The sequence below is a fragment of the Tenrec ecaudatus genome, chromosome 1, assembly GCF_050624435.1.
Source record: "Tenrec ecaudatus isolate mTenEca1 chromosome 1, mTenEca1.hap1, whole genome shotgun sequence".
Lineage (NCBI taxonomy): Eukaryota > Metazoa > Chordata > Mammalia > Afrosoricida > Tenrecidae > Tenrec > Tenrec ecaudatus.
Window position 1 is genome coordinate 3,126,807 of NC_134530.1, and position 22,986 is coordinate 3,149,792.

The window sequence follows — 22,986 nt, forward strand, 5'->3', positions numbered from 1 at the left end:
GCCCCCTCCCTTCGTTCACATCAACTTGATGGTTTTGGGTCTTCTGATACCTGATAGCTGATCCTGTTGACACCTCATGATCACACAGGTCAGTGTGCTTCTTTCATGTGGACTTTGTTGCTTCCCAGTTAGATGGCCGCTTGTTTACCTTCAAGCCTTTAAGACCCCAGACACTATATCTTTTGATAGCTGGGCACCATCAGCTTTCATCACGTTTGCTAATGCACCCATTTGTCTTCAGCGATCATGTCGGGAAGGTGAGCATCACAGAATACCAGGTTATTAGGACAAAGTGTTCTTGTGTTGAGGGAATACTTGAGTAGAGTAGGCCCAACATCTGTATGCTACCTTAATACTTAACATATAAATAAATGTACATAGATCTATTTCCCTATTGCTATATATAAATATATTTACATATGTACATGCACTTGATCAAGCCCCACCATGCATTCTACGTCCTCCTCACCATCAATGTTAGATCACTTGTTGTTCCCTGACCATTCTTTTTCCTAGACAGATTTGTTGGTCCTTTTGACAGTCCATGGTACTTTCAACAGTCTTCCCCAGTACCACCATTCAAATGCATCAATTCTTCTTCAGTCTTCCTTATTCAACCTTATTCAACGTCCAACTTTCACATGCATTTGAAGCAATTGAAAATATTCTGGCTTGGGTCAGGTGCACTTTAGTTCTCAAAGCAAAATCCTTGCTTTTCAACACTCTAAAGAGGTCTTGTGCCGCAGATTTACCCAATGCAACATGTCTTTTGATCTCTTGATCGTACATAGCCTCTGTCTTTCACATTGTCAGGGCACACACTAAAACAGGGATCGAAGATACATCTCCTTCCTGTTTAAAATATACAGCTCAGAATGGAAATGAACACATCTAGTTTCTTGTGGGTGGACAAGATTTCCTGGGCTCAGGATCTTACTGCCCAGTTCAAGTATTTGGATAGAAACAAGGGAAGATGACCGGGGAGCCTGCGGTCAAACAAGTCCCAGAGGCGGGAGGGGTGGGGCTGTAAAGAACACCCACTCATCAAAATCCACTTTGCCTGCCCCTAGGGTAATGGGGTGTGGTATTAAACAAAGACCAATCAGGTCTATTAGGACCGTCCAATTGTTCTGTCAATTTGTGGCACTGTAGTGGTTTATGTGCTACTGTGATGCTGGAAGCGACACCACCATTATTTCAAATACCAACAGGACCACCCATGGTGAATAGGGCTGTGTCTTCTCAGTATACTTACTCAGTCTGTGTGATGAGCAAATAATCTGAGACGTTAGCCTGTCTGAAGAAGAATGTGCCTGGCACAGGCGTGGAGAAAGGCTCACGAACCACCTGTGATATCCAGCTGGCACCACCTTGCTTGCCGAAAGGGAGAAAAACTTGAGCCCTTGCTGATGAATATCAGACTGCAGCTATCCGTATGGATTGCAACTCAGTGTAAAGAAAACCAACGTCCACATAAGTGGACCAATAGACGACATCATGATAGAGAAAAGATCGAAGTTGTCAAGGGTTTCATTTTTCTTCAACCCACGATCAATACTCGCAGCAGTCAACAAGTCAGAGGACGGACTGCGTTGGGCAAACCTGACACACACACACACACAAACCTGTGTAAGGTGTTGGAGAGCAAGGGTGTTAGTGTAGGTGAGCAATCGATGCATTTGAAAGGTGGCGCTGGCGAAGCAAATTTAGAGTGCCATGGACAGGCAAAAGGACAAACCGATCTGTACTGCAAGAAGTATGGCTAGAATGCCCCTTAGGTGCTTCGGACGTGTTGTCAGGAGAGACCAGTCCCTGGAGAAGGACGCCCTGCTCGGTAAAGGAGAGGGGCTGGAGGACGGCCGTCAAGGAGATGGACGGACGCGGCGGGCGGGCGGCTGCAACAAAAGGCTCAGGCGTAGGAATAATTGCGAGGATGGGGCAGCGCCGGGTAGTGGGAGTTGGAACTGACTGACAGCACTTGGGAACAATGAGGAGTTTAGGGGCGGAGACTATAAATGAAGCCTTTAGCGTCTCAACCCGGGTTTCGAAGGCGGCCAGGTGGAGAACGGTCTGGGCAGGGGCGGGGAAATAGGCCCAGGGGCGGTCCAATCAGGGGGCCGCAAGGGCGGTCCAATCAGGGGACCGCAGGGGCGGTCCAATCAGGGGGCCGTAGGAGCGGTCCAATCAGGGGCTCCGAAGGCGGTGCGGTCCTAACCGTCCAATCGCAGGCGCCGGGGCGGGGCGACGCATTGCAATCGATCGCACGCGGATGACGTCCTCGGGCGGGTCGCTGCGCACCCGCGTCTGCGGCGCCCCCCGCCCGCGTTCCCTCTCCTCCTTCTCTGCTGAGCTGACAGGACGCCCAGCGCCCCGCGAAGCGGCGCCAGAGATGGTGAGCGCTGGGCAGGGGCGACGGGCGGGAACTGCTGGGAACCGGCCCTGTGTGCAGCCCCGGTACCGGGTCCCAGGACCCGAGTCTGCGCGTCCTGCTCGCAGGGCCGGATCCATCCCAGCTCAGGGACCCCCTGCGGGCGAAGGGTCCTGGGTGGGAGGTGCTCTCAGGATCCGCGTTTACAGGTGTGGTGACCCCATCTGGATGGCTGTGGGGGTCCCCAGGCGATCCGGTTTCCCCTAAGACTTCGAGATGTATGGGACCAACTCCCCAAACCCACGACCCAGTACCCCGTTCTGTCTCTTTTTAGGGCTGGCATGAAATCGCCCCAATTTCAGCCCCACTCCTCACGTTCCCCAAGTCTGCCTCCCCTCCTGCATGTCACAGCGCCCTGTCCTCAACAACTATTTTTGAGGAAGCCGTAGGGCTTTATCTCAGTTTCAACACAAAGCAATGGATAGTTACTTTTACATGATTGATTTTCTGTCCTTGTGCGAGAGGCTGACCTTTTGCTAGTGGAAGAGTCCAGCCAATACCATCAGCTCCAGATGAAACCTTCAGGGGAAAGGCACCCCTTGGCCCTCCGGCCATTTGATTCCTTCATGCCCAGCTTCCATTCTGTCTGGAGGACGCAGTTTGGACCGCAGCCACGATTCCTTGCAATCTTTCAGGGAGAAGACAGCCATATCTTTCTCCCGGGGAGCCTTATGTTTTTCCCTTAGAGCAGCTGGTGAGTTCCAAACACTGAGTGGGGTGAGCAGCCTAATGCTACTACGATGCCACCAGAGCCCCTAAAACAAGTCAAAGACCCCCAAAATCACCCCACGGAGGTGATGATGGTACTATGAAAAGCAGCGTGCATGATGGCTACAGGGTGGACACAGTGGAACCTTGGTGTCCAGGGTAGCTCTGAACAGAATGGCCCAGAGTACAGGCTGAGAGCGAGTGTCCCGTGTGGGGACCTGCCTGTGTCCCAGTTCAGTTCTGCCAGTCTCTGGGTATGCCATCTAAAACCATTCGTTCATCCATTCTCCAAAATTCACTGCCATCCAGTGGACCCTGACGCATAACCCGCTAGGATAAATCACAACTCCCCCTTCCCCCGTGGATTTCTGAGGCTCTACATCTGAACTGGTTCCAGAGCCTCGTCTTTCTCCCACAGAGCAGCTGGTGGGTTCAAACTGCTGGTCTTGTGGGTCGCAGCCCAATGTGTGACCCACTGTGCCACCAGGGCTCCTTTATTTGTCCAGTATAGCCTCGGTTTCTCAGTAAAAATTTCTACTTTAAAAAAATCTACATTAAAAGAGCCTGAAGGAGAAAATATTTCTAAAGAACCCCACAAGGCGAATTTTAAGAAAAAGAAGTTGCAATGTTCCAATCTTTCTACTTGTTAAAAATCCTTTATTCTTCCCCAAAGTATGTCCAGTAAGTTTCTCAAGTTCGTCTTTTCTGTGCTATCAAACGGGCTCCCCAGGACTTAACTTTGAGAGAATGCGACTGGAAAAGAATATGAGAAGTGTCTGCAGAAACAGGAATCCCTTTCTACAAAGAATAAGGAGCCCTGGTGGCGTAGTTACACATTGGGCTGCTAACCATAAGGTCAGCAGTTCAAAACCACCAGTCATTCATGGGAAACAGACAAGGCTGCTGTACAAAAGTTACAGTCTCGGGGACCCATTAATTAGGCAGTTCTACCTTGACCTACAGTTGCTGTGAGTCAGAATCCACTTAATGGCAGGAAGTTTGGCTTTTGGGGTTTTGCAAAGAAGGTCCGGTAGAGAGACTGCTGAGTTACAGAGATTCACTGAAGCATCTTTGTCAGGGTGGGCGTGGGCATGGCAGGCGTGGCTAATTTTGTTGCATTGCCTTTGATCTGGCCTTCAGATTCATGTGAAAGCCACTGAGAGGAGATTTGTAACAACCTGCAAAGGTTGAAGTAGGATTATTACAAAATATTTCCTATCGCAATCACACCTGTCTTCTCTGGAAGAGAATTTGCACGTTTCCTCCACGAATGCTAAGAGGTGCCTTGGGTTTTATTGCTAATATTTGTGAGGACGGCGGTGCGGGACTGTGCAGTGTTTTGCTCTCTTGTGCATAGGGTGGCCGTGGCTTGGAGCCGACTCGATGGCACCTGACAGCAGCAGCATTTATATACAGAAACCCTGCGTGATTTTGCTCGACTCGCCACACAGCAGAGTTTTGCGATGTCAGTGGTGATCTCATTTGAAATGTTAGTGGTGGTCCACAGCAAGTGAACAATCTTGATGACACGTCCACAGGACACAGTACAACAGCCCCCCGGGGTTCCGGGGCTGGAGATCTTTACGGAGCAGCCAGCCTCATCTTTCTCCTGGGCCCGGTGACTTTGAACTGCCGACCTTGCAGTTAGCATCTTTAAGGCTGCCAGGGAAGGGCCAGTGCCAGTTCAGAAGCTGCTGAGGAAGAGGCATGAGGTTGGTGTTTCCAAGGGAGCTTGCTGCCACCTGCGGGTGACCACGCAGCACAACCACAGGAGCCTTTTGTGCAGAGTGCGGTTCCAGGAGAACCGTGGGAGACAGGGTGGTCTCAGGCGGATGCCCTCCGGGACAATGTCCTTTCCCAGGTTGTCTGTCACTCATTGTCTTGGGACTGTTTCCAGACCAGAACTCCAAACTGGGACTCACTGCCTTGGAGCTGATGCCGACTCCACTTGTGCACCTGCAGATTTGATGACGCGAGAGTGTAGCAGTGTGCGTTTTGAAGGTTGTGACGGGCACAGGCAGGGAAGACGGTTAGGTTCTGCTCCTGGAGAAATGTATGAATCTACATACATAGATTTCAGTTGTGTTTCAGATTCCTAAGCTGACGTGGGGGAGAGAGCAGGGCCTGTGGAAAGTGCCAGTTCCCCCATCCATCACTGGGACTCATCCGCCCTCACGGAGTGGATGGATGGACCAAGAGTCAGGACCGTGCTTAGCCTGAATGTGGGTGAAGCAGCCTGCTTATCTGCACTGCTTCTCCCTTTGGGCCTTTCCTTTAACGTCTCATGTACTGCTGCTGCCCCAGAACTGTTTCCATGAGCCGTGGGGAATCTGCTGTTGGTTGCATGTGTAAGATTCTTTCTTTTTGTGGGGAGAAAAAATTTAGTGGGCGGAGAGAAGATGTGGTTAAGACGAGAATTCGGGATCCACAGAGAATTTTTGTCAAGACGTGAGGTGGGTGTGCCTGTGTTTTCAGGATTTTCATTTTGTAGATCAGCTTTGGTAAGTCTGCCTGTCTTCTGCTAGTCCAAAAGGAATTGCCTGCCTACCTTAGCTATTATTAGATTCCTTGGGTGGGAAATACCTTGTTAGCTTCCCACAAGAAGAAATTCATGCCAAAGCCTAGTTTTGATCCAAGTGGATTTTATAAAGAAGTTTCAGGTGTTACAGTAACTGAACACAGGTCCCTCATGGCACTGCACACCCACACGTGGCGGCTTCAGGCCAGAGAGAGAGAGAGACCATGGCCTGGCCAAGCGGAAGGTGGGGGAGCAGCTGGAAAAGAGGGCCGTGGTCTCCAGGTTCCAGCCTTTTTGGGCCTGTGGCTGGGAGGCGTGGTCGACGGTACCGGTTGACCCTATTAGCTGAATTAAGCCCACCTGGGTGTGCCGCCCCCATCCCTCCCCCTGGCTCGGGGTCTCAATTGGTGCATACCCTTTAGCCTTTATCAGCTTCCAACTTCCTGTAGGGGACCCGTAGGCATGGAGAGGAATCACCCTCTATCTTGCTATCTAGCTTTCAGAGGACAGCTAAGAAGGGCTTGGGTTAATTATTTTTCTCCATTTACTCATCGGACATCAAGGTTGTTTCCTTTTTTTTTTGACAGCTGACGAGACACGGTGCTTACAAACATTTGTCTGGACAGGATTTCTTTTTGTTGACATTAGGAAAATAAGGTGATAAGTAAGGGTAACGTGTGCTCGTCGTTCGGTGCCCTGTGTACAGCAGAATGAAACGCTGCCCGGTCCTGCACCATCCTCACCACTGTTGGGACCTTTGAGCCCATTATTGCGTTCTCTGTGCCATTCCAGTTCACGGGGTTCTTCTCGCTGACTCTATTCCAAGCCTGCTGGTCTTCTACACGGTTCCTCCTGATAACCTGTCTAGGGCACATGAGATGAAGTCTTGCCATCCTTACTTCTAAAGAGAATTCTCATTGTTCATTTTCCTGGACAAATTTGTTGGTTCTTCTGGCATCCTTATCAGCAGGGAGTCAGCCTCACTTATGGTGGGACAGACAGTAGGATCTGATTGCTGTATATCAGTGGTTCTCAACCTTCCCTTTAATACAGTTCCCCATGTGGTGGTGACCCCCTACCATAAAATTACTTTCATTGCTATTTCATAACTGTCATTTTGCTACTGTTATCAATTGTAATAGAAATATCTGATATGCAGGATGTATTTTCATAGTTACAAATCGAACATCATTAAAGCATAGTGATTCATCACAAAAACAATATGTAATTATATATTGTGAAGGATTTATTTCTAATTACAAATAAATGAAATTTTGTCTTGAAGCATGGTATAACATGAGTAAGTCTTCACGCCAGGTCTGCATGTGTGCAGACCCACCTGGAGACGGATAGAGGAGCGGGGTCTCAGTTCCTAAGACTATCTGAAATGTGTTTTCCAATGGTCTTAGGTGACCCCTGTGAAAGGGTCATTCAACCCCCAAAGGGGCTGCTCTATATGGCTGACTGTCCTCAGGGAGAATACTTCTATTTTCTCTTTTCTTTTTTTTTAGTGAGAGTGAGTGAGATATTGAGTGAGAGTGAGTGAGTGAATGAGTAAGTGAGTGAGTGAGTTAGTGAGAGAGTGAGAATGAGTGAGTGAGTCGAGAATACTTCTAAGTAGATGACGGCCCGCCATGTGCTCCAAGCAGCACACAAACCTGGGGAAAATCTTTCTGTATCCCGCACAGGATCTGTGACCCTGGTAAAAGTATCAAAAGTATAGCTTGAACTTCTTCCTTCGGCACCATCGGTTCATGATCATATAGTAACATCTGAAATGGTTGACCATTCTTTTTGGTATAGTGATTTTGTTTATTCTTTCTTTCCTTTTTTTAAAAAAATGCTTCCCACACCATTCAGTAGTCTACCCATAGAATCTTTCAATAGTGCAACTCGATGCTTGGCCTTTTTCTTCAATCCTGTCAACATGAGAAAGTCTGTGCTCTTTCCATTAGGTTTTTGCAACCCCCGGTCTTTGCACAATTCATTAGAATGCTGCACTTTGTCTGCCAAGCTGCCCTTTAAATCTTCTGTTCTGCTTCTACTCCATCGTTTCTTCCATTCTCTTGTTCAAGACAAGTTTCCGAGTCTCTTCTACATCCACTTTGGTCTTCTCTTGCTTTCTCGTTTTAAAATGATCTTCCTCTTTCTTCATGTATAGTGTTCTTCGTGTTCATCTCACAACTCCTCTGCTGTTTGGTCAACAGCGTTGCACACATCAAACCTGTTTTTGAAATCAAGGTACAATATACTCAAGGTCATACTCAGATTGTTGTCTACTTGTTTTAATGTTTGTCCACTTCAATCTGCACTTGCACATGAGCAGTGACTGGTCTCTTGCAAAGTCAGCCCCTGGCTTTGTTCTGTCTGGACTGAGCTTTTCCATCATCTTTCCACAGATGTAGTTGATTTGATTCCTATGTATTCCACCCTGGAGATCCACGTGTGTATCTACAGCTGCTGCTTGTGTTGTTGGAAAGCATACTTTCAATAAATAAATCATTGGTCTTGCAGAAGTCTATCATTTGATTTCCATCTTTGTTTCTATCACCAGTAATATCTGTTGTATTAGTCTGGGTTCTTAAGAGAAACAAATCCACAGAAACTCGTGTATAAGAGAGAGTTTTATATAAAGGTTGAGTGCACATCAAGAAAACATCCCAACCCAGTGCTGCCCAAGCCCACAAGTTCAACATTAACCCATGTGCCCGACACCAATCCACAAAGTCCTCCATCTCACAAAACACACTCTATGACGTTGACAGCAGGAGGAAAGCCAAATCAGTGAATGTGTAAGCTTCTCAGAGCTGGCAGGGTTCTCCATACAGCTACTCCAGCACCCAGGGCTGCATCGGGGTAGGTCCATGCGGCTTCACCTTGGGGATGTCTTGCAGGAAGTGAGCCTTGCCAGCTGAAGCAGGGAACTGGCTAAGGCAGCTGCACCTTGATCTGACCATCACAAAGCAAGAGACCCAAGAACTCGAAAAGCAAGGCTCACTGAGTCATTTATCTCTCCGCCCTTCAATTAACCCCACATGTATTTATCAGCCAGGTTAGCACAATAAACTTTAACTAACTTATCGGTCCATCTTCTTTTATAACCTTTGCGTTCCAATCACCAGCACTTATGAATGCGCTTTGAGTGCATGTTCGATAAATTTCAGAATGCAGGAGTTGGTAAAAAAAATCTTCCACGCCTACATCTTGGGCATTAGTGACTAGTGTGTAAATTTGCCTAATACTTTTATTAGCTGGACCTCCATGTAGGTGCGTGGGTATTCACGCCGTCACAGCACTGTCCTTCAGGTTACATCTTGAAATGTTCTTTCTGACAATAACGCAGCTCTGTTCCTTTTCAATTTGTGATTCCTCGCATAGTAGACCGTCTGATTAAAACAAGCAAAAAACTGTATTTTGAATTAGATGAAGGTTTTCAGGGTAGATCATAGTTTTGTATCTAACAATTCATATACATTCTAATTAGACTATGATTTTCCAATCCATTTCAGCTCACTAATACCTAGGCTATCAATCTTCAAGCATTCCATTTCAGCTTCCAATTTTCCTAGATTCCCATTTCTTCCATTCTACACTCCGTTATTAGAAGAGCCCTATCCTTGGGAAAGGACCTCGTGCTTGGTAAAGTGGAGGATCGGCGAGAAGAGGAAGGCCATCGAGGAGGAGGACTGACACAGTAGCCGCACAGTGGGCTCAAGCACAACAGTGATTGGGAGGGTGGCACAGGGCCGAGCGGTGTTTCCCTCTGGTGTGCACAGGGACACTGTGAGTGGGAAGTGGCCCCACTCACGGATATTTGCAGCCACTCTCATTTTTAGTGGTGCCACGCCAACAAATGAAGGTCTTCAAAACCTTACTCCATCCAGGCTGTTAAAATAGACTACTTTGTGGAGACACCTCTTCCCCAGTCATATTTGAAGTGCCTTGCAGGACTTGATCTGTTAATGTTCCACTGGAATTCATAAGGTTTTCGCAGGCCAGTGTTTCCCCCCCAGAAATAGATCGCCAGGTCCTCCATCCTAGTCCATCTTAAGTTGGAAGCACTGCTGGGAACTGTTCACTGCTGGTATCTGAAATCCCAGTGGCATAGCTGCCGCAGTGCAACACACTGAGAGATGACTGTGGACATTTACCACGACATCTATGAGTTTAGCAGTTTTAAAAGATACAATTCAGTGAGTGCAATTTTTTATCCCCTCCCACTGGAGTTCCATGGGTTGCACTGAATTCCCGCAGCAGTGAGTTGGGCAAGTCACCACACAGTCCGCTTTAATGTTTCCTTTCACTCACTGCTGTTAGGCTCGTGTTTCCCCAACCTCCTCTGCTGTGTGCCTAGGTAATTATTAATCAGGTTACTTACGCTGTGGATTTACGTATCCTGGATTTCATCTGCAGAAAAACATACAAAACAAAATTAGACAGAAAAAGACAACAACAGTGATAAAAGAGAAAGCCTTCTTTCCAAATTGAAAAGTAAGCTGAAAATATTTAAAACTAGAACAAATTCAAAATGGGTCAAAAAGGAGATCAGATAACAAAGTTACATTTTAACTGAACGGCATCAGCCATAATTGAATTTACAGCGTTTTCCATCTGATAGTAGGCTATTCGTGTCTCGACTATGATCAGAGGCTTAATCCTCATGGGGGTCCTGCACTTGGATGTTGAGTTTCTGTTATCCATAGTCTTTAGCAAACTGGGTGTTCAGAATTTGGATTTTATTTAGAATCCTTGGATCACACAGCTTAGTGAGCTGCTTCTGTGTAGATTTAAGTTGCTGCTTCACTTACGTGGCTGTTTTGAGACAAGCCTTTAAGACCCAGGCATTCTTTCTGATAGCAAGGCACCATCTGACCTCTTCACCATACTTTTCTACAGAACACATATTTTGAGTGAGCTTTCTATGAGGGCATATATTGAGTAGGGCCATGTCATAAGAACTAATTGTTCTTAGATTAGGACTAGGATTAAATATGAGCCCAAAGTCCATTCATATATCTCTGGTTTACATATGTCCTTGGTCCAATTTAGAGACAGCATTGTCATTTTATTGGGGAACATTAAAAATCATCTCCATGGGGCTTAAGGTACTTCTGATAGTATCAGTAGTTTACCCAGTGGTATATAATTTAGAACATTGCTAATAAAAGGAAATTATAAAAATAAAAGGAAATTATACGTCTAATAGGCCAGCTTTCTAGACCACACTGTGTGAATTGTTGACTTGTACAGTTTCAACACTTACGTGACTAGTTACACAAACAGTGAGGGCTGGGGACAGGGAACAACTTTTAATAACACTCATGTACAAAGGCAAAACCATGCCTGTTAGACACGTCATAAAAAAGCCAAGGGAGCATGAAGATAGTAAGCATGTGACAGTCCCAGGCTGCCCTACATGGGGCCACCTCAAAGGAAGAGATGCGAACCGAAGTCAATCCAATGACCTTGGGATAGTGACGTCTCACAATCGGCACTTCAGCCTTAAGTTGAAGGGAGTATTTCAGTTCCTTAACCTGTCACAGGTGGGTCAGAGGTAAAGTCAAGTTTCCAAATCAGATCCTTACAGGGTGGCCTGTGAAAAGTGTTGTGCACCTGGAAAGCACAGAGTCTAAAGTCCCAGTTGTCTACAGCCTGTGGCCTCGGTCACCAAGGGCTGGGTAGAAACTATGTCCAAAGTGTCCAATTAAGAACACTTCACCTAGCATCATGGTTTCTGGGTGACCCATGTTATGAAGTGTTTCGTGGTTTCAATGCTGTAGTTGTAGGGATGCATAGTATTCCATTCACCGCTTATCTGTCAGTGTGTTGTACTGTGGTGGCTTCTGTGTTGCTGGAAGCTATGTCAGTGGTATTTCAAATGCCAGCAGGATCGCCTAAAGTGAACAGGTTTCGGTGGAGCTTCCAGACTAAGAACAGATAACAAAGAAGGACTGGGCTTCCCACTTCAGTGGAAGGAGTCACTGAAAACCTGCATAGCTTTGCAGCGTTGTCAGATCCTGAGGCCTACGAAATGGAAGCAGAACATTGAGGATGGGCACTCGGAATGTGGCCGAGGAAGAGCTGCTTTCATAGAGCGGAGTCAACCATGACGGGAGTCCGGTGAAGCCTGTGGGAGCGGAGCCTTTGGGATCTTCATTTGCCGATGGGGCACAACCTGAGAAAGGGGAAACAGCGGCAAATGATCAGATCTTGGAAAGTGTGCAAAGTATGAATCTAGGAAAGTGGGAAGTCATCAAAAATTAAGTGGAATGAATAAAGACCAATATCCTAGGTATTTGTGAGCTGAAAGAGACTGGTATTGGCCGTTTTGAATCAGAAAATCATTTGATTTACTATGCTGGGAATAGCAATCAAGAGGACTGGTGTGGCATTCATTATCAAAAAGGACATTGTAAACTGCTGAGTACAGTGCTGTCTTGACAGATTTACACCTATCTACTTTCAAGGATATCCAATAAATACAACTATTATTCAAATTTATGCGCTAACCACAAAAGCTGGTGATGAAGCAATTAAAGAATTCTATCATAGTCTTCAATCTGCTAATGGTTGGAACTTGGAATGTACAAATTATGAATCTAGTAAAATTGGAAGTTATCAGAGGGATCTTGGCTCAAAGCAGAGTGTGTTAGTCTGGGTAGTCTAGAGAAGCAAATTCCTGGACACTCATGTGTACAGGAAAGAGCTTTATATAAAGAGTAATTGTGCATTAAGAAAATATTCCAGTCTAGTCCAGATCAAGTCCTTAACTCCAATATTAGCCCATATGTCCAATACTGGTCCCTAAATTTCTCTTTAGACTCACGCAGTCATGCAACAATGCCAATGATGCAGCAAGATCACCGGCCAGTGGGTGTAAACTTGTAGATCCGGTGGCGGTAGAAGCATCTCAGCCCTGGAAGGAGTCTTCACGTGGCTTCTACAGTTCCCAGGGCTCTGGCTGCATCAACATAGCTCCATGTGGCTTGTCTCAGGAATGTCTCCCAGCAAATGAGCATGTGTCTCACCTCCAGCGAGCTATTTATTTCCTTGGTGCCTCAAAATGAGCTTGAAGAGCTCCAAATCATCAAGCTGCGACCTGATAGACAGGCTAAAGTCCACCCCTTCACTCTTAAGTGTCAAATTGACAACAGATAGGTAACTACCATACAGAGAATACCAGAAAGATGTTAACTTGCGTTTCATTGACTATGCCCAGGCATTTGACTGTGTGGATGACCTTGAGATGAATGGGAATTCCAGAACACTTCATTGTGCTCACTCAGAACTTGTACATGCATCAAGAGATGGTGTGAGAACAGAATAAGGGGATATTGCATGGTTTACAGTCAGGAAAGGTGTGCATCAGGCTTGTATCCTCTCACCATAGTTGTTCAATCTACATGCTGAGAAAATCATCAGAAAAGCTGGAATATAAGTGAAAGAACTGGAGGTGAGAATGGAACACGAGTGTTGTTTATTGGCATTGTTTTTGGAAATGGGACCTACAGGGATATATTCAAACTACAGGGAGATCAAAGGGAGCAGGGTGTAAGAGAATTAGAGTAACCTCATGGAGGGAGGTTAGAGCTGCAGCTTAGGCTAAAGCCAGAGAGTCAACCAGTCTAGAGAGCACGGAGGAGACAGAAACTGCAGAGGGGCAGACAGCAGAAAGGGGTAGCAGAGAGAAGACACAGCTAGGTCAGAGATCGGCCGTAGGATGCAGAAAGGGCAGAAGAGGGATGAGAGCGAGACAAAAAAACCATGTCCTAATATACCTTTTGGGACAGTCATTAATCATTAAGTTTGGAAGGGTCCCCTGCATCTTTCTGATTGGGAAGTGTGAATGAGGTGGGGCAACGTAGCCTTTTATGCACACAGGGACCCTCTAGCACTCAGGAAGAAGGGAGGGGTTGCAGGGGAAAGAGACTTGTAAATAGTTGGAAGCCGCTCCACTGTACTTATTAATGTGAAGAAGAGTGTGTATCACGATTGGTGGAAAGCATATTAATAACCTGTGGTATACAGATGACACAACCTTGCATGCTGAAAGTGAGGAGGACTTGAAGCACTTGGTGATGGTGATTAAGGATTGTAGCCTTCAGTGTGGATTATCACTCAATATAAGGCCAAAATCCTCACATTGGACCAATAGGTAACATTGTGATAAATGAAGAAAAGGTTGAAATTGTCAAAGATTTTGCCTTACTTGGAGCCACAATCAATGCTCATGGAAGTGAAGAAATAAAAAGATATGTTATATTTAGGTAAATCTGCTGCACAAGGACTCTCTAGAGTATTGAAGAACAAGGATGTTACTCTGCAGACTAAGGTGCACCTGACCTAACCTATGGTATTCTCCATTGCATCATAAGCATGTTAAAGTTGGACACTGAATAATACAAGGATCTACATATAACCTCCTCTCTGGGGGACAGACAACAGAAAGTGGGTGAAGAGAGTGGACAGTGTAAGATAGGACAAAACAATAATAATTTATAAATCATCAAGGGTTCATGAGGGAGGAGGAAGTGGGAAGGGAGGGGGAAATGAGCTGATACCAAGGGCTCAAGTAGAAAGCAAATGTTTTGAGAATGATGATGGCAACAAATGTACAGAAGGAAGATGGTAGAAGAAGTGTTACATTTGAACTGTGGTGCTGGAGAATATTGAAAGTTCCATGGACTGCCAAAAGGACAAACCAATCTTTATTGGAAGAAGTGAGGCCAGAGTGCTTCTTGGAGGCAAAGATGTGCTTCTTGGAGACTTCATCTTACATACTTTGGACGTGTTGTCAGGAGAGACCAGCCCCTGGAGAAGGACGTGATGTTTGGTAAAGTGGAGGGGTGGTGCAAAGAGGAAGGCCAGCGACAAGATGGACTGCATCAAAGGGCTCAGGCATGGGAACACCGTGAGGACGGCCCAGGGCTGGGCAGTGTTTCCTTCTGTCATGCATAAGATTCCTATGGGTCATAGCCAGCTGGATGGCCCCAGACAACATCCTTATCATCATAGGAGGTATAAGGTGTTATCTCTGTTGTTTTGATTTGGGCATTTCACGGATGACTAGTGATCAGGAACCTTTTTTTCATGTGTTTGTTAGCCACTTGAGTGTTATGTCTTTTGCCTACCACTGAACTGGATTTATTTTTCTTTATTGAAATATTGCATCATTCTATAGATTTTAATAAGTAGTCCCTTGTTAAAGCTACCCATTTGTGGTATTTCTGTTATAGTAGCACAACTAACAACACAAGGGGAAGAGCTAAAAGTCTTGGCACAAGGTACTTGTGATCTCAAAATGAGAGAGTTGCTTCATTTGTGTATGCTCTGGACCCTTCTGATAAAAGAGACCTAAAGTAAGTCTCTATAAAAATGTAAAGGCAGGTTCCATGTGTTAGTGGTGCTGCTTCACCCATCAGTTAGTGGATGCGTTAGTCTAGAATGACTAGAGAAACAAATCCAGAGACATTCATATGTGTATAAGAAAAAGCTTTGTATACAAGCGCAATTGAATATTGAGAAAACATCCCAGTCCAGATCAAGTCTACAAGTCCGATATTAGCCCATATGTCTGATACCAATGTATAAATTCCTCTTCAGACTCATGCAACGCATGCAATGATGCCAAATGCAGGAAGATTATAGGCCAGTAGGCGGAAAGCCTTGCGGATCCAGTGGCAGTGGAAGCATCTCAGCGTGGCAGGGTCTCCATGTGGCTCCTTTGCTCTAGCATAGCTCCCTGTGTCTTGTCTGTAGGAATGTCTTGTAAGGAGTCTGTCCTGCCTCCAGCGAACTATTTATGTCCTTTGCTCCTCCAAATGAGGTCATCAAGCTGCAACTGGATCGACAGGCTAAACTCCACCCCTTCACTCCTAAGTCTCAAATTGATAACAGATTCCCTAACTACCACAGTTGGTGTAGACATAGAATGATTGTTCTGATGACTGGGTAATATGTCAGATGTTAGGAGACCCCATATTTTTGTTTGAACTGCCTGTGGAATTACTTCAGTACCCAGTTCTCTCAGTTTCACCCATCCTCCAGCACACTTAATACCATGTGTTTTAGGAGTCTGTGATGTTTGAGGATGTGGCTGTGGAGTTCACTGTGGAAGAATGGGCTTTGTTGGATCCTGCTCAAAGGAAGCTCTATAGAGATGTGATGCTGGAAACCTTTAGAAACTTGGCATCAGTAGGTAAGAATGGCATTACTCTTTCACTTCACTATTGCTATAGCAAATATTTCTTGTTCATTTAGTGCGTTCCAAGATTTGTAATTTGGAAGGGGAAATGCACTGGTAAAGGGGTTGACATGGTCACCATGTTTTAGAGCTGGAGTCCAATGATTTCTCCATGACTATGAGAATCTACGCATTAAACGGAGTTTTTCCTTTTGTCTTGGTTAAAAGACTTGAAATTCCTTTGCTATCATCAGTGTGCATTTAGGTTTCACAGCCCTAGAAAAATTTGTTTTTGGAAACTTTGAAGGAATTTTCTTGTGTCTATTTTCCATTTTGATCTGTCATCGATAACTTCTTTAAACACAGAAATTTCTTAAAATCTTTGACACAGTTTTGCTTTTCTTTGTAAGATTTTTACACTTTTTGATTTCAGACGATGAGACTCCGTGTAAGGTTAGTGGGCCAGGGTATTTCTGGGGCAAAACATACTGAAGCAACATAGAGTACCAGTGTTCATAAGGGATTATTCTTATGCTCCCATTTTAGGGAAAAGTTCAGAAGACCTGAGCATCGAAGGTCACCACAACCATGGGAGGACCGTGAGGTGAGTTGCACTCGTAGGGGAAAGCAGTGTCCCAGGAGAGAACCTTAATTTGTCATGAAATTTTAAAAGCAGATAAACAAAATCTCAACCTTATCCTAGCTTTATCTATGTGTGATAAATTTTCACGAGAAAGTTTTCATTACATGTGACTTAGACACTGAGTATCTAAAATATAATTCATCTGGGAGCAGTTACTAAAACCCACATTTAAGACGTATTGTTTTAATAATGGCTGTGGTCCAACCTTCTTCAGAGATTCCAGACACATTCCCCTTGTATACCATTCAGAGCCTGAAACCGTCACTGAAAACTGTAAAACTGTCATCTTAGTGCTTATCAATAAATGTTAAAAGTCATTGTATACTATTAATGAAATTGTTCTCATTTTTAACAGAAATCATATGGTTGAGAGACTCTCTGAAAGCACTGAACGTAATCAATGTGGAGCAACCTCTTACCAGATTCCAAATCTTAGTCTGTACAAGAGCACACCTGCTGGACTGAATCTATATGATAGCAGTGAGTGTGGAAATACCTTCCTGCATCGTTCCTCTCTTAGAAAGGTGCAAACCAGAGTTCATACTGGACATAAACCACATCAGTGTCAGGAATGTGGGAAGGCCTTTAGTTGCCCATCCTACCTGAGAACACATATGCGAAGTCACAGTGGGGAAAAACCTTATGCTTGCCAATTATGTGGGAAAGCTTTCAGTTATCTCCATTCTTATCGAAGGCATGAAAAGACCCATAGTAAAGAGAAACCCTATGAATGTAAGGAATGTGGAAAAGCCTTTAAGTGGCCTTTATCCTTACAGACACATATGAGTACACACACTGGTGAGAAACCTTATGAATGTAAGCAATGTGGGAAAACCTTCAAATGGTCCTTATCCCTACGAACACACATGAGCACACACACTGGAGAGAAACCTTATGAATGTAAGCAGTGTGGGAAAGCGTTCATTTGGCCCACGTCATTATGCACACATAGGAGAACACAGTGTGGAGAGAAACCCTATGAATGCGAGCAATGTGGGAAAACCTTCAGTTGGGCCATATCCTTCCAAAGGCATGTGAGAGTGCACACTGGAGAGACACCGTATGAATGCAGCCAATGCGGGAAAACCTTCAAATGGCCCATCTCTTTACGAACACACATGACTACACATACTGGAGAGAAACCCCATCAATGTAAGCAGTGCGGGAAAGCTTTCAGTCAAATCTCACATCTTCGAGAACATGTGAGAATGCACACTGGAGAGAAACACTATGAATGTAAGGAATGTGGGAAAGCCTTCAAGTGGTCCTCATCTTTGCTAAAGCATACGAGAATGCACAGTGGAGAGAAACCCTATGAATGTGAACAATGCGGGAAAACCTTTAAATGGCCATTATCCTTACGAACACACATGAGCACACACACTGGAGAGAAACCCTATGAATGTAAGCAGTGTGGGAAAGCGTTCATTTGGCCCACGTCATTACATACACATAGGCGAACACAGTGTGTACAGAAACCCTATGAATTAATTGTACTATAAGTAAGCAGCTACTGAAAGGAACCTTTGGTATTTGTTGGGATTTTCTTACTTCTGTTGGTACTGGCTGTCTACTGTATTCATTCTGTTCCTAGTGAGAAAGTCTGAGCTCTTTCCCCTCCCAGTACTGCCAGTGTATTTATTATCCTTGCTAGTGAAGAGTTGACAGAAATTTGTCCTTAGGCAAAGCCCTTCTAAAAGTATAATATGAAGTAAATTGTTATTTTCAACCCTTGCCCCTTTCTTTTTTATCTTATTTTTGATTGGAAATTTGACAGTAGGTTTTGTATTTAGGCACCTGCTATTTAATAATGAAATCTAGAGAAGGAGATGATTCTCTTAGATTATGTTATGCCAATGTGGGTTTGTTAGAAATTACATTTAGCAAAGTCCTTGGCACAAACACATGGACATACCTTGTGACTAATACTTAAAAACCAAGGAACGAAGGGACACGTAAAGACTACCTAAAACAGTGTTTCCCAGAGTGGGCCATACCACCCCCTGGGGCTACGGGATGGATTCAGGGAGGCTAAAAAGGCTGGTGCCTACACTTTATCCTGGATTACAGGCTATAGTACAAAAGTTTTTAAATTTGATTTGAATTTGTAGCCTCCAAAACAATAAGAAATTAATTTTCTGTTCTTTAAAGTCATTTTCATTGCAGAACTAGATAACTAATACAGAATTTGGTACCAGAGAGTCAGGGAGTTACTCTATTATATATGTGTTAATATGGGAAGAGCTTTTTCACCAGGCAATGTACTTTTGTTGAGGATGTAAAAGTAAATGATGAATCTGTTATTTGAGACTGAAGAAAGGATGATTCTTTTTGCAAGGTGGCAAAGTATGTCTAAATTATGTTGATTGTTATGTGGAAAATAGAATATTTGAGGAGATTACCAAGCAAAATTTTGAAAATCTAGTGTGGCTTCTCTTTACTACTTAAGAGTAAAATTTGAGAAGAAAGATACACTGAAAAATAGAGTATACGACAAGAAACCTGCATTTCTGAAAGTTTGCCATATCCTGTTGTATAAACTGAGAAATCACGTTCTAGAACTTTTACCAAGAGCATGGCTATGCAAGCTTTTGCTAAAGACATATAGTCTGTGACTGATAGATCTAATCAACTACCTCATCAGAAGTTCTATCAACTTAGACTGAAAAGGATAGAGGCAGGACACAATGAAGGAAAGCCTTGTATAAGTCTATGGGCAGGATGAAACTTGATTTTGAATATCTGTTATCCTCCAAGAAAAGGAAAACACCATTCCAGGTACCATTCATCAATTAGTACGAGCACAGGGTGACAGACAGGGCTGCCTCAGTTTCTCAGGGTGGAATCACTGCTTCCTAGATTTCAATGTCCAGTAGCACCACTTCAGTTTCTGAGAGTAGAACTGCCTTTCACACAAGACAATGGGCTGACAGGGTGGGGTTGCCACATTAATGGGCTAGAAGAACAGTGTTATCTGGGCATTGTGCTTTTGGTGTCCCCACTCAGTTGTCCCCAGTAAATGGGGTTCCTAAAGCCAAGGGAGCAGGATGACTGTCCCATTGGGCTTGGAAAGTGACACACAGAGGTAGCTAATGCTCTGTTTCTGGAGGGCAGCGCCCTTGTCCAAATATGACTGGAGAACGGGTTGTTTTAAAGCTCCAACAGCTAATGAAATTTGTTCTGCTGGGGTTGGAACTGACTTTGGACCTGTGACCCTTTCCTTCCTTCCAATTGCTCCCCTTTGGAGTGGGAACATCTACCTTGTGCCTGTTCCACCATTGTACTTTGGATACAGGGATGCTTTACAAGCCGACAGATGGAAGAGAAATTTTGCTCCAGGATGGAGCATGCCAAGACTCTTACCCATGCTTAGTTTAGAAAATTCAGAAGGGGGAATTTTGTATTTAGAGTTGATGTTGAATGGGTTAAGACTTGTGGATGATGTGATAGGTTGCATGTGAGAAAATGATGAGTTTTGGGGAGTTGGTGGGTGGAATGTTAACATGTAAATGTGCCCCTGAGAAATATATGTGGAATCCTATCTCCTATACATGTGGATGCAACCCTTCTTATATCAGGACTTTATTTTTCATGTCAATAAGGCCCTATCAGTGTAGGGTAGGTCCTGAACAATAACTACTTCTGGGTTAGAAAGAGAACAGAATAGACATAGGCACAAGCACAAATGGGTGCCGATAGGTGCCACCTGCATGTATAAAATCTACAGCATCCAGGACCACCCAGCACCGTCGAGAAGGAAGGAATCCACATGGCCTGCTCCTGACTGGAAGCTTAACTTCCAGCACTGTGAGGAAACAACCTTCTGATTTTTCAAACGCACTGACTTGCAATTGTGTAGTAGCAGGGCTAGACAAGTCAGACAACTGGAGAGCCCAGAAGAGGAAATAATGTAATGTGTTTCATAAGGGAAGGTGGAAACTGCCTTTTCATGACCCTCAGAGCCTCCAAAAGGCCGTTTCCTTTTTGCATATGCCTAGAATTCCAGCACTAGCTAGGGAGGAGGAAAAAATTGTAGCACCTTTATGTTTTAAGGAATAAAAGTAATCTTTCTCCACTTTTTTCCATGTTATATTTTCGTGTCAAGTAATCTGCGTCTTATTTTAGCTCCCACCCATATCATCCCTATTGTCAAGCAAATTGAGATAATCATTCACTATGCAGAATCCCACCAAAACGTACAATGCTTATCATATAACCTATTGGGTTTGAAGATTATCCTTGCTACCATCTGAACTTGGTACTGTCAAAAAAATTAAATATGGATATTACTCAGTTTTGTAAATATGTCATCACATTCTACAAACAAGACTCCTTGGGCAGTATGGTCTGATTTTACATGATGCGGTGGAGAAGGTAGAGTGATCTAACAACTAGAGGTTATGAATGGTACAAATTTGAGTACAAATGCACCCACAAGGGTGTGCTTTTGTGGTAATGCAGTGATTTCCACCTTGATCGTGGTGTAATACATAATTTAGGCTGCTCTTAAAATAATTAATTTCACTATATTTTAAGAAACATAAATCTAGCAAACAACCTCTTCATGTACTAAGAGAAAACTTAACTGTCAATGTTGGTTTGTGGGCACATGACACCACCTTTTTCTGTGATCTTGGGATCTTTTTTGAGAGAATTGAAGGAGAGGAGACGAACCTGTGCACTCTTTGTTTCTGTGAACGCAGCTGTACTGAGGAAACATCCTTTGTGGACCTCCCCCGCCTTCCAGACCGTGGGATAAATGGGAAAGCAGTCATTCTTTGATTTTCAAATTGATCTGTGCCTGTGACAAGGTTTGGGTGCAAACTCCAACGTACTTGTCTGTTGAGTCTGATCATTCAATAAGTATTCATTGTAACTGACTTATGGATTAAACCATGTCTGCCGCCACCCCCCACAACCCTCACAAAGAACAAAATGAAACAACAAAACTATTGGAAGCCCAACCCCATATGTGTAAACATTATGTAATCACCTGCCTTAGTGCAATTTTATGCAGCATCAATCAGTGAAGACCTTACCAGTGTAGTAGGTTTCAAGTATAACCATTTTTTAGTTTTATAGAGGAACTTAGATACAAGAGAATACAGTTTGTGCAGTGGTTAGCGTACTCAGCTGGGATCGGAAAGGTTGGTGGTTCAAATCCACTTGTCTGCTCGTGCTTAGATAATGGCCTTAGAAACGCAATAAGCCACTTCTGTTGAATAAGGTTGCTATGAAGCTAAATAGACTTGATTGTCGTGGATGGATTTATGTTGATTGATACTGAGAGGTGAATGCAGAGCAGAGGAAGACAGATGCCAGATGAGGACTGTCTACAAACAAGCCAAGGGGCAGAAATGCACAGGACTACCATGAAAAAGAAATCCACTCACCTCAGACCCTGGTCTGAATGTTCCCTATTTATATAAGGAAATAAATACCCATGCTTTAAAGTCATGCACCTGTGGTACTGTTACTGCTAAAGAAAGTGCCCTTGAAAAGCAGAGCCAAGTCAGTACAAGTTAGACAGAAAAAGATAAATTTATTAGACAGTGACACCAGTAGGGTGACCATCAGAAAAGCAGGCTGTCTTTTTACTCTGGAATTCACACCCAGGGGAGCCATGTGTAAATGCTTTACATTAACTCAGGTTCCAGGATAACATATGGGACATACTGTTGATCATGAGCAAGCAGACTATTCCAAGATGCCTCTGTTGCCTAACCAGATAATAGGAATTAGCTTTTTAGAATGATTCCCCACTCAGTGTTAGCTGGTGGCTCTTTCACAAAACATGTTTACCTCTGAGCAATACAGAAAAGTTGTAAAAATTCCAGAGGCTGAGGTAAGGGTTAGGGAAAACATGGTATAAGGTAGGCTAACTACCCAAACCCAAACAAAACTCACTGCCATTGAGTCAACTCTGACTTATGACCCTATAGAACAGGGTAGAACTGCCCCCTCAGGGTTTCAAAGACTGGCTTTGAACTGCTGGCCTTGTAGTTAGCGGTGCAATGGGTACCCACTATGCCACCAGGGTTCGTTACAGTAAGGGAAAACATGGTGTGAGCTAGGCTGACTCTAAGTTAGGCTACTGTACTTCTGTTACAGTCCTAGGAGACTAAGACTGGCCCTGTGAATAAACGGGACACATTATCCCTGTCCCCTTGAAACGGAAGTTCTAGGTGACAAGAAACAAGGGGTGTAAGGTCTGAGTGGTCTTAGGGCCTACGGAGGAAATAAGGCCGGGCGAAGCGTACCGAGGGCCTGGGGCATGTGTGTCTGCGGGAACGGTGTTCCTACCTCTGGGACTGCAGTCTGAGCTGTGTTCACCTGCATTCCGCAGGGACAGAGGCAGGTGGCGCTGCGTGTCTACCAGCAGCGCCTTACTGATGTTCCATGTGGGACGTTCCATGTGTCCCTGTCCAGGCTGCAAGGCGGGGGCGTGTGGGAGGAAACACAAGGGCACAGCGGGCTCGGATGTGGCACAGAAACAAAGAGGAGAA

At 44.5% G+C, this 22,986-nt stretch overlaps 1 protein-coding gene across 1 annotated transcript; it reads left to right on the forward strand.

Annotated features, from left to right (window-relative positions):
- The first annotated feature begins 2,264 nt into the window (after positions 1-2,264).
- LOC142443365 (uncharacterized) lies at positions 2,265-20,639 on the forward strand. The gene is made up of 4 exons (XM_075544783.1): positions 2,265-2,392; positions 15,726-15,852; positions 16,384-16,441; positions 16,836-20,639. Exons 1-4 carry the CDS (start codon positions 2,270-2,272, stop codon positions 17,980-17,982), a joined length of 1,455 nt encoding a protein of 484 aa, XP_075400898.1. The 5' UTR covers positions 2,265-2,269; the 3' UTR covers positions 17,983-20,639.
- The last annotated feature ends 2,347 nt before the right edge of the window (positions 20,640-22,986 follow it).